This window comes from Vipera berus (assembly GCF_964194415.1).
Source record: "Vipera berus genome assembly, chromosome: 9".
Lineage (NCBI taxonomy): Eukaryota > Metazoa > Chordata > Lepidosauria > Squamata > Viperidae > Vipera > Vipera berus.
Genome location: NC_138212.1, coordinates 24240413 through 24252127, shown reverse-complemented (window position 1 = coordinate 24252127; position 11715 = coordinate 24240413). Strand labels below are relative to the sequence as shown.

Genomic DNA, 11715 nt, shown 5'->3' with positions numbered 1-11715 from the left:
CTGTCAGGAAATTTGTCCTTAGTTCCAGGTTGCTTCTCTCTTTGGTTAGTTTCCATCGGTTGCTTCTCGTCCTGCCTTCAGGCGCTTTGGAGAAGAGGTTGAGCCCCTCCTCTCTGTGGCAGCCCCTCAGATATTTGAATGCTGCTATCGTGTCTCCCCTGGTCTTTCTTTTCATTAAACTACACATACCCAATTCCAGCAATCGTTCCTTATCTGTTTTAGCCTCCAGTTCCCTGATCATCCTCATTGCTCTTCTCTCCACTCTTTCTAGAGCAGGGGTGTCAAACTGCCGGCCCACAGGCCAGATGTGTCATCTGGAAGCTGTGCCCACCCCATTGCCAGCAATGACAAAACTGTCCCGATACATTGCGCGACGTCACGTGATGTCGCAAGTTTGACATGTCTGTTCTAGTCTCAACATCTTTTTTACATCATGACGACCAAAACTGGATGCAGTATTCCAAGTGTGGCTTTACCAAGGCCTTGTAAAGTGGTATTAACACTTCAAGTGATTCTATCCCTCTGTTAATGCAGCCTAGCACTGTGTTGGCCTTTTTGGCAACTGCAGCACACGGCTGGCTCCTATTTAAGGGATCGTCCACTAGGACTCCGCGATCCCTCTCACAGGTTCTCCAGCCAACCCAGGGAGAAGCCACTTGGGTAGGAGGAGGCAAAGGATAAACCCAGAGCTAGGGGCTCCGTTGCAAGGGAGCCTCAAACACATGCAGAACCAGGGCCATCTAAAAACCTTGGAAATAATCAGGAGAAAAGGCACTAGCAGTCAAGCTTGGTAGATCCTGCTTTCCTAACTGCTAAAAATTCCCCTTTTGAAAGATTACAAATAACTGATTTCACAATTAAGCACTCTGCCCCTCAAGCCTGCAGCAACACTTTATTCTTATCTTCCTGATTTGCTTTTCTTAAAGAACAGGATTTCCTCCTTAGTGCAATTCTGGAGAGAACCCCAACAGTTGGCAATTTCCTTCCCTCTTTTGATGAGGCCTTCCATTTCACCCCCACCCCCATTCTTTGTTCTAAGAACAAAGCTGGGGGGGGGAGGGAGTTGTTGAACATGCCGTGCTTGATGCAGTCGTGGGCTGTGTTTGCTGTCTGGAATCACACAGCTGAAATGAAGACAAATATAAAGAAGAGAAACAATCCTTAAAAACTCATAATAAACCATACTTTATAGCAGACAGGCAGCAGAGACGTACAGCTTAGAAGCAAAGCAGGCACTTGAACAGCTCTGTTCTTCATAAGCAATTAGGTCCTACCTTTTGTCGCATTTATCTCAGGGTGCCTTGTAATGCACACAAAAGCAGTTTGCAGCAAGGATGTCAGGGAGAGTCACTAACCTGCCATTTGGCTAAACAGCCCCAGCTCCCTTTGCCATTAATTGTAGCACCACCTTTATTTTGCAAAAAGCCTATTTATGCTTAACAGACAGATGGGACTCCAGGCCTTGAGAACACCAGGGCAATAATAACCTTTGTCTCTAACATGGCCTGCCAAGATGTTAGGGACTGCAATTCCCAGAATTCCCAGTGTGGCCAAAGCCACCAGGAGCTGGGAGCCAAGGGCAGCTGGAGGCTCTTAGCCAAAAATCCCAAAAACAGCGGGGACCAGGTCGCTTTAAAAAGAACGCTGCTTACTCACCTGAAATGGAAATGTTCTTTAAAAGCATTGAGAGAAGCAGAAGTAAAATTGGGAGCAGAAATTTGTAGGTCTTTTAATGATCTTAATTAGCTGCCTTTGGTCCCCAAACCATAGTCTTCTTGAACCTTTGTGGGGAAGGATGTTAGCTGCCAGTTAACTATTCTGGAAGCTGGAACCCTTAAGACCCACATGATAGCTTTATATATTTATTATATTAATTTATGTGGCCATCCAAGTCACATTTGCAACTTTAGAGTTGGGAACGGTCACCAATGTGCAAATAGGATTGTTAATAGTCACTAAAAAAGTAATTTCTGGTAGAAATGTTAATTCACTGCCTTCCTTTCTTTTAAAGGCTGAAAAATTCTCTGTGACCTATTATGTTTGCATTTCCTTGCCCGGCAGGAGATGACTTTGGCTGCTTAGAACTTCACTCTTTGAGAAGAACAGAAACACAAATCGCAGGAGGAAAAAAGAAAGGAAAACAAGGAAAACACAGAGCAGTCGAGAAAGGCTTCCTCCGCTTCTCAATCCTACCAAACACTGGCTGCCTTCTGACCCCCAAGTGCAACTGGATGACCAACCAGCTACTGACTATCCTCAGCATTTCTGCCCTGGCCGTACGGCCAAAGTGCGGGGAAGTCAAGGAACATTGCACCGAACCAGCCCAGCAAGGCCCTCCCAGAGGGAGGCAGAGTTCAGGAGCCCCCTGCCTGCTGGCTCAAGGGCAGCTGGAGGCTCTTGGCCAAAAATCTCAGAGGCAAAAATAGAAAAGGGCCCGCTTGGCCCCGCCCAACAAAAGGGCATTAGGCAGGCGGCCAGCAACCACTCCATTCCAGGACACAGCAGGATGTGGCTTCAGAGGCTCAACTCTGACCAAAGACCCAAGAAGGAAGAACAGACAGTTCTGTGGCTTTGACCCCCGTGGCACGGCCACTTGGCCTCGATGCAGCTTGGAAACCCTGAGCCAGCTTTCTCGGATTTGTTATGTGATGACAATATGACATAACCAATGTGGAATTCCCAGATTGATCATTGACCTCAGTAGATTCTTCTTCCCTGGAATTCTACATGAAGAAAATCTGAATTCTCCATCCCAAAAAACTGCCCAGAATGCTGTTTTACTTAATTTTACTTAAAACATATTTGTGTGGAACATACAAAACCCTCTCTCCAAGCCTAGAAATGTTACCACCCACTTCCCATCTCCAAGTCACTTCTTCATAACCACATGAATTTTTATTTTTTTTATAAATGAAATAGATAAAGCAGCCTCTGAATTCTACGTTGCCTACAAAAGCTTTTCCTTTCATCTCCAGCTTGGTTGTGTGGGACAAACCCTGCCTTGGGGACATCTTATGCTGTGCCAGGCAGTTCCACTTGACCCAGGCAGGAAAGGAGAAGAATAATTCAAACCTCAGTGAATCGCCCAAGCGAACAAATCTGGGTATGTAGACTCCCTCTTAAGCTGTGGCGGCCTTCCAGCCACTTTCCTTCCGGCTGCTATTCAGGTAGGACCTTCAGGACTGCTGTAAAAGTTGATCCTTAGCCGGAAAAGCAGAAACTGCAGCATTTCCTGATTTAACCAATTCTCCAGATATGTCAAATGCCTTTTTACTTCCCCCCCCCGCCCCCCCCCGAATAGTTTCCAGGCTCCAGGTCTGGGCTGCAGTGCGCTCCCTGCTGGCCAGCTGTGCACACAGCCACAGAGTTCCCGTGTATTAAAAAAAGAAATAATATCCGTTACAAATGAAGAGTCACATGTCTGTTTAATGGACTGCTTGTACAGCCTTTCTCCACAATTGCTTTGCTCCTACTCCCACAGCATTCTTTCTTGCTGACCCCGGAAGACAGGAAAGGAGAAGAAAGGAAGAGAAGAGCCTTATATGAACATAACCAGGTCTTTACTTGTTGCTTTTGAGAAAGCTGCCAGGATGCTGGCAAAAACCACATCTGGAGACTGGGAAGCATCAATAGCTGTATGGATTCCACGCCGGGAGTAGTAGTCTACCAGCGGACTGGTCTGGGTGTGATAAGCCTTCAGGCGTGTTTTCAGCGCTGCTTCGTTGTCATCTGACCGGCGGATCAGAGATTCCCCAGTGACCTGGCAAGGGCAGCAATTTGTCAGTGAGGGCACCAGCCAAGGACCCACCACTGTCAGCATTTCTGAGCTGGAAAAACCTGGCACCCAACCCTTAACGACACGGATGTCAAGCCAGCCCAAGCAGCTGAAGGCACAAAGCGCCACTGAGCTGTTCTGAGGCTGCTGAGATGATTCCCAATCACTCTGTCCCTCTTTTCAGCCAAGCACGAGGCCAATGCTGCGGTCAGTGACTTGGCCTGGCATTGAACCGGGTGTCAAACTGCCAGCCTGCAGGCCGGTTGCATCATGCAGAAGCTGCACCCACACCAGCTCTGGCAATGCAAAAAAGTTGTGATATGTTGCAACACGTCACGTGATGAGTTTGACACCCGTGTCTTACAGGGAGTCCTTGGCACATTACCAGTCCCTTAGTGACCCCCTGAGATTATCACAGACCTCCCGAAAGCTACTTGTGGCCCTGTTCCAAAGTTCTGACGTCACCCAACCCCTGTGGCCACAGGGCTGCGTTCTGGGCATTCGGCAACCGGTCCATCGACGGCTGGAGCGCCCACGGCTGCAATCCACAGTGCTTTTGCCAGAATCCAGAATTTGCTTCCTGGTCCCAATAAAACCAACGAACAACGGATTCGCTTAACAACTGTGGCATTTGCTGAATGACTGCAGGGTTCATTTAATGACTGCCCCCCAAAACGTGGCAAGATTGGGTCCAGTCACAGGATGACCCTCTTTATGACCGTCATGACTCACAAGCCTAATTGCCAGGCTCCCTTACGGTCGTAACTTGTGGACTCCCTTCATTCTGTTTGACCATTCAGCTCCCGCTGGCTCTCCCTACAGTGGGGGTCCTCACAGCAGTGTCCAGTGCGGCGCGTGTGCCAGGGCCTGCCTGGGCAACCACTGGGCCCTCTCCTGACGCCTGGCTTGAAAGTAACCCAGAGAAGGTCGCCAGCTGGAAGCTGAGCGGTGATGGCAGCTCCTGGGCCGATCTTCCTCCTGCCACTGGCCTATTAATTTGCTCATGAATGAATTTTCTATAGCCACCCATTTCAGTCAATGACTCTGAGTGGCTTGCAAATCAAAAAATGTATTTATTTTATTTTATTTATTTTAATTCCATTTATATCCCGCCCTTCTCCGAAGACTCAGGGCAGCTTACAAGCTTAGCAGTAGCCTTCATTCTATGTATATGCCTGCTTGTTAGGGCTTTCACACACACCCCCCAAGCGGCATTATTCCAAAGTCAGCTCAATTGCCCCCAACAATCTGGGTCCTCATTTTACCTACCTCGGAAGGATGGAAGGCTGAGTCAACCTTGAGCCTGGTGGGATGCGAACCTGCACTAATTGCAGGCAGCTGGTGTTACTTAAGGAGGCATTAGCCCACTGCTCCACCAAGGCTCATATTTGAAACATCTTAATACAATAAAAACATCCAAAACAAATGCACACAACAGCCAAGTTCCTTAGCCAGTTAGCAGTACAGCAAGGAAGCTGGGCACAGCTTAGCACCGTCAGCCATCCAGGCTCAGGAGCCCAGCCAGGTTTTAAGGCCTTGGAAAAGACTAACAGGGTTGGAGCCATTCTGATCTCCAAGGGGAGGATGTTCCACCCTGCAGGGGTCATGGCGGAAAAAAACCGACCATAATTTCTATTTCCCAACAGCCAACACATTTTGGCTGAGGGGATCTGCAGCATTTCCAATCTGCTAGATCAGGTTGGAAAAAGGCAAACTCTCAGGTAACCCCGTCTCAAGCCTCAGAAGGCATGAAAACAGGACGCTTCTAAGAAGCACAAGGTTAGCAGGAGTTAGGAAATAGTAAGAAATCATCCTCTGGAAAGACTCCTATGCTTTCTTTCCTGCTGAAAATGATAGCACAGGGATGGGGGCGGGAGACTTGTGTGGTGCTGTGGGCCTTGCTCCAACACCAGGAGGGGAAGAATTCTGTGCAAAATGTTTAACTTTACCCAAAAATACAGACAAATCTGCACCAAAGATGAGCTGTCTGTGTAAAAAGGACATCAGTCTCATACATCAATACCTTCTTGCTTTGCAGAATTAACAATTTATTTTGAATATTCACCTTGATTTTGCTAATCATCACTGAGGATCAAAAAGTAATGACAGATTGCCAAATACTCTAGATCAGTGTCTCTGAAACTTAGCAACTTTACGATCTGTGGACTTCAAGTCCCAACAATCTCTAGCCACAGGATTTACTATAAATTGTAATTTCTGCAATACCAACTTTTCAAGGATTTCTTCAAAATCATCCAGGGAATATTACCTTACGTGTTTGTTACCTTACGTGTTTGCCTCCCCACAACAAGAAAATCACCATGGTTGAAGTAACCCTCTTTTGCCACTTATCACTATCCCAGTTTGAAAAGCACAATTTGTGCCAATCAATGCTACTGCACAAGTCACCCACGTGGTAGCAACTAATCAAAAGTATGTGAGAATGACCTCTGTTTTGAATGACTGGTGCAAAGCAAGCAAGATATAAATCTTAAGTCATGCAGATAAAAACAAATACAGAATAAAATTCTAGAAGCCCCCCCCCCAAGATATCCTAAGGCTTTAGAACAACTAGAAGCATTTCAATACAAACCCCCAGAGACACTTACATCGTCCTTCATGCAGACCTTGGGCGGGTTGAATTCCTCGTGGTAGGAACGGCCACTTCCTGGGTGGATTAGCCTGGAAGGGAAGCACAGAAAAGCCTCATCCCTCTCTCCTCTGCAGCACCTACCTACATGGGGCAGAGCTAGTCTGCAAGCAGCATAATTTTAAAACCTCTGCAGATTTCCAAAGGTTAGGAAAGCAATTTTTCATCAATGAAAAGGAAACAGAGGGTAGAAAGTGGAAATATGTTGGGCACATCAAGGGAGCGGTGCAAGGCCACCAAGGAGGGGGAGTTTCCTTTTAGCACTCAGACAACACACACGCACAGACAACATGGACTTGCAGCATCACTAGAGGTTTCCCTATGTAGGACTCCAGGTATTCCCTATTTAGTCACTGACCACTGGTCACATTGGGCTGATCTGCTCCCCTTGTATTACAAAATATGCTTCTAAGTGGGCAAACTTTCCTTTATAAGAAGCTTCCACACACTCTGCCCTTGGCTTTGTAGCACAGTGGTCAAAGACAGCAAGTGTCAGAATCCATTTATATTTCATTTCTAACTCTCTTTCTGTGCAAACCCAAATCTCACACCCCCCCCCACCTTGGATTCTGCCATTCCCAAGGAGGAAAGGGAATAAACAGGGGAGTTTATTGCCTCCATTTCCTCCCCTTAGATATAACTTTTTATCTAGCCTGCCTGTTGGCCATTGCAAAAAGATCGATGAAAGGAATCCTCTCTCTCTGATCTACGAAAAACTAAGAAAGGCGGTGGGGGAATTCTGGTTTGTGTCTCCAGATGGAATGTGAAGGGGAGGGAGTGATTGTGCTACGAAGGAATTGACGGTTCTCCCTTTCTCACGAGGGGCTTGCCACCTGACACTTGACTGATCCGGAACTGACCAAATGAAGTGAGGGGTGGGGTTTTGCTCGGGGACACTTTAAAAATATCAATCTGTGAGATGATTTTTCAGATCCTGTGTATTATACCTTCTATCATCCATGTCTTAGTAAAAGTTCCTGCTAGGACAATCTTGCCTCCAAGAGTCTTTCTTTCTTAAGATGTGGACTGGAGCGGGTTCTGACATGAAGACAGCCACATCCCCCAAGGAAAATGAGAGTTACCGTCCAGTGATTCTCCGGATGAGCAAGGAGTCAGCAATGCTGAATTCGATGACTGAATCTAGTTTCTCTTTCCTCTTCACCATCAGCTCGTCCAGCTGTAAAATTGTGAAAAGGAGGCAGCCTAGTGAGCTAATTTGCACGGATGCTCACCAAACCTCTTCTGGACCAAGGCAGTCCTGTGCAGCCAGCAAGCGGAGTCAAAGGCAGAGCACGTTCCCTCCTTGGCACTTCTGGCAGGACTAAGGCCCCCTCTCAGGACGTGCCTCCGTGAAGTACTGGCAACACACAGGGTGTCGCTTTGCACAGGGCACAAGTGCTGTCTGAGCCCAAGGAGAGCACTTACCATCTCTGCTTGTCGCACAGTGCGAGGGAATCCGTCCAAGAGGAAGCCATTTTTGCAGAGGGGGGTCTCAAGGTTCTTCTCAATCAGCTCTACCACCATCTCATCGCTCACCTAATAAAAGAGGAAGGGGAACCCGCAGGGTGCAGCAGCTGCTGGATCCACTCAAATCCACTAAAAAATTATGCTTGTGCTGATCCCGGCCACCACTGGCCTTTGTAGCCAGATTCTGTTCTCCACCCTTGGCCTTTTACAAAGATACCAAATTTCAAGATTCAAGTCACTCAGGTTTTTGATTTAACTTCTACATGTGCAGACTATACAGTGTGTTTCTGTCCTGGACAGCAGCACTGAATAAACTGCCATTTTGCCCGCAGGGACTGAGCCCGTGCAGTAATGGCCCCATTCCCTAGAAAAGGGGCTCCAACGCCTCCCAGCTCAGCCCCACCTGAGAAGCTCTCCAGGAGGATGGACAGGCAGCTTCACTTCCCAAACCTGATCTAGTCCATCCAGCCACATCAGCAACACCTTCTAATGTTGATATAATGACATTTCTAAATGAAGGCCATAAATAAAGAACAGCCATTACAGGCTCCCTGCAAAACTCTGTAAGAAATGTTGCATTGATACCTAATAAAAAGAAGAAAAAAAGCAAAATACCGGGTTTAAAAGCAAGAAATATTTATGACAGAGGTGATGTATGGAAGCAGATCCCCCTTCTGCTGATTTTTCCTTATAGCTCTACTACACCATCTACCTTGATAGATTTATTTAGCAGCTACTCATTCAGTGACCACTTGAAATTAAGCAGCATTAAACGCAGAGACTGATGACTGGTGCCCGTAAGCTGCAGCTACTGCAGTGTCCCCATAATCAACGATTGTGCTTGGCAACAGCTCGCAGTTACGGTGGTTGCAGTGTCCTGCCACTTGCAACTTCCACTGCTGGCTTCCCTCAAAGTCAATTGGGAAGCCGGCAGGAGCTCGCAAATGTCAATCCTGTGATGTCAGGGCTGATGATGTCAACCAGAACTGAAGCTGTCCTAAGTTGGCACAGTCACATAATGCTATGCCTGGAATGGGGTTGCCAGTCCCAACCACAGTCATTAAACGAAGATAACCTGCACAGCAGGCCTTGGTGACTCTGAGCTCTAAATGTGGAAGGAAGTGTAGACAATAATATCACATTCCCAGACCTAGGAAGGCTAAAAATAAATCACCCTTCCCTAAAAATGAAAAGGCAGTATAATTTGGATTTCAAGTTACACTCCATTTCCTTAATCACATTTTATGATTAGTGAACTGGATCCTCTCCAGAGAAGGGCCACAGCTGATTTACAATCGCCTTGCTCAACCTGCCTGTTTGGGTGCAGCTTTGCAATGTTTAAGTCTGTAATTCAAAGAGCAACGGATACTACTAGAGCAGAGCAAGCCAGGATCACACCCCGCCCCTTTCTGGAATTGGATCTAATGGGATTCTGGTCCATTCAGAGGCATCTGCGGAAGCCAAGGTTTCCATGCATCCTGCCACTTTGCAATGAGGTCAAGATGCTCCTCCCTGCCCCCCATTGGCCTGTTATTTGGGGAACAATGTGACAGGACAGGAGAGGCTGGTTTAAGTCAACTGCTGGGAATCTCAACATTCAGTAGACAGAGGAATTTTCTTCCTGAACTTTTGGAAAGCACGGCCCAAAAACTACCTCTTCTCACTCACCAGCTTCCCAGCGTCCATTGTCTCCTTCAACCTCTTCCCCAGCTCTGAGCCCGAAGCCACCATCGCCCTCAACATATCTCCTGTAGCCAGGTGGCACACACAGTACGTTTCAGCGAGATGAGGAGCCTGGACAAGAAAGAAGAGTCAGCAGTTCCCATGACGGTTATTATACAGGATTGCGGAGTGTGTGTGAATAGAACAAGTTCGAATCTGGGTCTTAGGTAGCTTTTTCAGGTCCATCATAACTTTGAACAATCACTAAGGAATCAGCTGTAAGTCAGAACTATCTGTACTTTCATCGTGCTTTATTTTTTTGTAGCAAATTATTGAACTAAAGAATATGGTTTTTGATTTAGTATGAGGAAATATAATTTCTTTTGCACCTTAACCATTTCATGTATCTTAAAAAGAAGAAAATACTAAGGAATACTTCATTATTCCTTTTCCACTAAAGATTTCCATTTTTATGGGCTATAGATCGGGGCTTTTCAACTGGTGGTACACGAGCACCAGGCTGGTGGTAAGCGGCGTCGCCTTCCCCCTCCCCCCACATCGCGCCTATGCACCAGCCTTGCTGCGTCGACCTGCCGGGAGCTCTCCGTGGACTGGAGCCCGTCAGTGGAGGTCAGGGCCTGCCGTACGCACCCATCAGCTGGCAAATCCATACAGCCGGCCCCGACCTCCGCCGATGGTCTCCAGTCCACAGAGAATTCCCGGCGGGTCAATGGCTTCCCGGTGGCAGCCCTGGCCAGTGAGGAGGCTGGGGGGGAGGTGGTTAAAGACCCATCTATTCGAACAAGCTGGCCTGGCCTGATGGGGAAATTTTAGGGTTTTTAATGTTTTTTTATATTTTGATTGTTTTAATTCGGGCAATAATTTAATCCTTTTTTAACTTTTGTATTTCTATTTATATGCCCTGTTCACCGCCCTGAGTTCTTCGGGAGAAGGGCGGTATAAAAATTCAATAAACTTAAACTGGTGGCCCGGTTCTGGGGCTGCCAGGGCTCAAGCGCAAGGATCAGCGCCGCTTTGCAGCTGATCGGTGCTTCTTCGGGGCTGCCAGGACTGAAGCTCCCTGCTCTCACACACACACACACACAAGCAGTTACAGCTGAAGGCGTTTCAGCCTTCAACTACGGCTCCCAGTCCTCCAGCATTTGCAGAGAGAGAGAGAGAGACAGAGACAGAGAGGCACTCTCTCTCTCTCTTCATGCCAGTTTGCCCCCTAGGAGGGCTGCTTAGTGGCCCTGTGCCCGCTCCTCTCCCATCGCCCTTTGCAGGACGTGAAGTGCCCGGGGAAGGAGCCGCGAGTTCCCTCTGAATAGTTCCCTCCAGGCTCTGCCCCCTAAACCGGGAGTGCCTGGTAGCAAGAGGAAATAATGGGGAAAGGAGACGAGGTGGGGAGGGGGAGTTGGACTCGTTGAAAGCACAATTGCTCGGAGAATGGAGGAGAAAAGAGAAGAAGTGACCCAAAAAACCTTAGGGAAGAACTGGGAAAACAAAAAGGTGACAAAAGAAGAAGCCCAGAACTGTGAACTTCTGAGAATCAACCGAGGTTGGTGGAAGAATAAAAAGAACTTCTTCAAATACGATCAAGCTAAAAGAAGAAAAAAAAGGAAGGAAAGAAGAAAGGTAGTGACAGGGGGAGAGAGGGAGGGAAGGAAGAAAGGAAGAAGAAAGGTAGGGATATTTGCCCTTCAGAGTATAAACAGTAACATGCCTATTGAAAAGTTTTGTTTCCCTCCTGCCCATTCACAATAGTAACCCATGGATTTCCCCCCCCCCACACACACACACAGGCACCCTGCAACCTGAGGGAGGGAGGGACAAAGAAGGAAGGAAGGAAGGAAGGAAGGAAGGAAGGAAGGAAGGAAGGAAGGAAGGAAGGAAGGAAAGAAGTTGCTGGGAGAGAGGGAGGAAGGAGGGCACCCACCCCATTCCCACGCCCCTCCACCAGAAACCCATGGATTCCCCCCACACAGGCACCCTGCAACCCGAGGGATGAGCTGCCCCCCCCACCCCGCGGCCATTGACTTCGCTTGTCAAAAAGTTGCAAAAGGTGGTCACATGACCCTGGGACACTGACCGTCATAAATATGAATCAGTTGCCAAGCATCCGAATGTAAATCACATGACCCAGGGGATGCTGCAAGTC

At 47.7% G+C, this 11715-nt stretch overlaps 1 protein-coding gene across 5 annotated transcripts in view; it reads right to left on the bottom strand.

The window, feature by feature from the left end:
- Positions 1-875: 875 nt before the first annotated feature.
- The window catches only part of AK2 (adenylate kinase 2), a 45191-nt gene continuing 34351 nt past the window's right edge, over positions 876-11715 (bottom strand). For 3 of the 5 annotated variants that reach the window (XM_081334751.1, XM_081334752.1, XM_081334753.1), the window contains 5 exons: positions 9561-9686; positions 7851-7961; positions 7508-7602; positions 6385-6457; positions 3393-3760 (listed from right to left, as the gene is read on the bottom strand). In XM_081334751.1, the coding sequence (XP_081190877.1) occupies positions 3539-3760; positions 6385-6457; positions 7508-7602; positions 7851-7961; positions 9561-9635 (576 nt within the window). In that variant the 5' untranslated portion in view covers positions 9636-9686 and the 3' untranslated portion in view covers positions 3393-3538. Of the gene's footprint in view, positions 1125-3391; positions 3761-6384; positions 6458-7507; positions 7603-7850; positions 7962-9560; positions 9687-11715 lie in introns of those variants that run through there. The other 2 variants (XM_081334750.1, XM_081334749.1) reach the window with 2 other exon arrangements.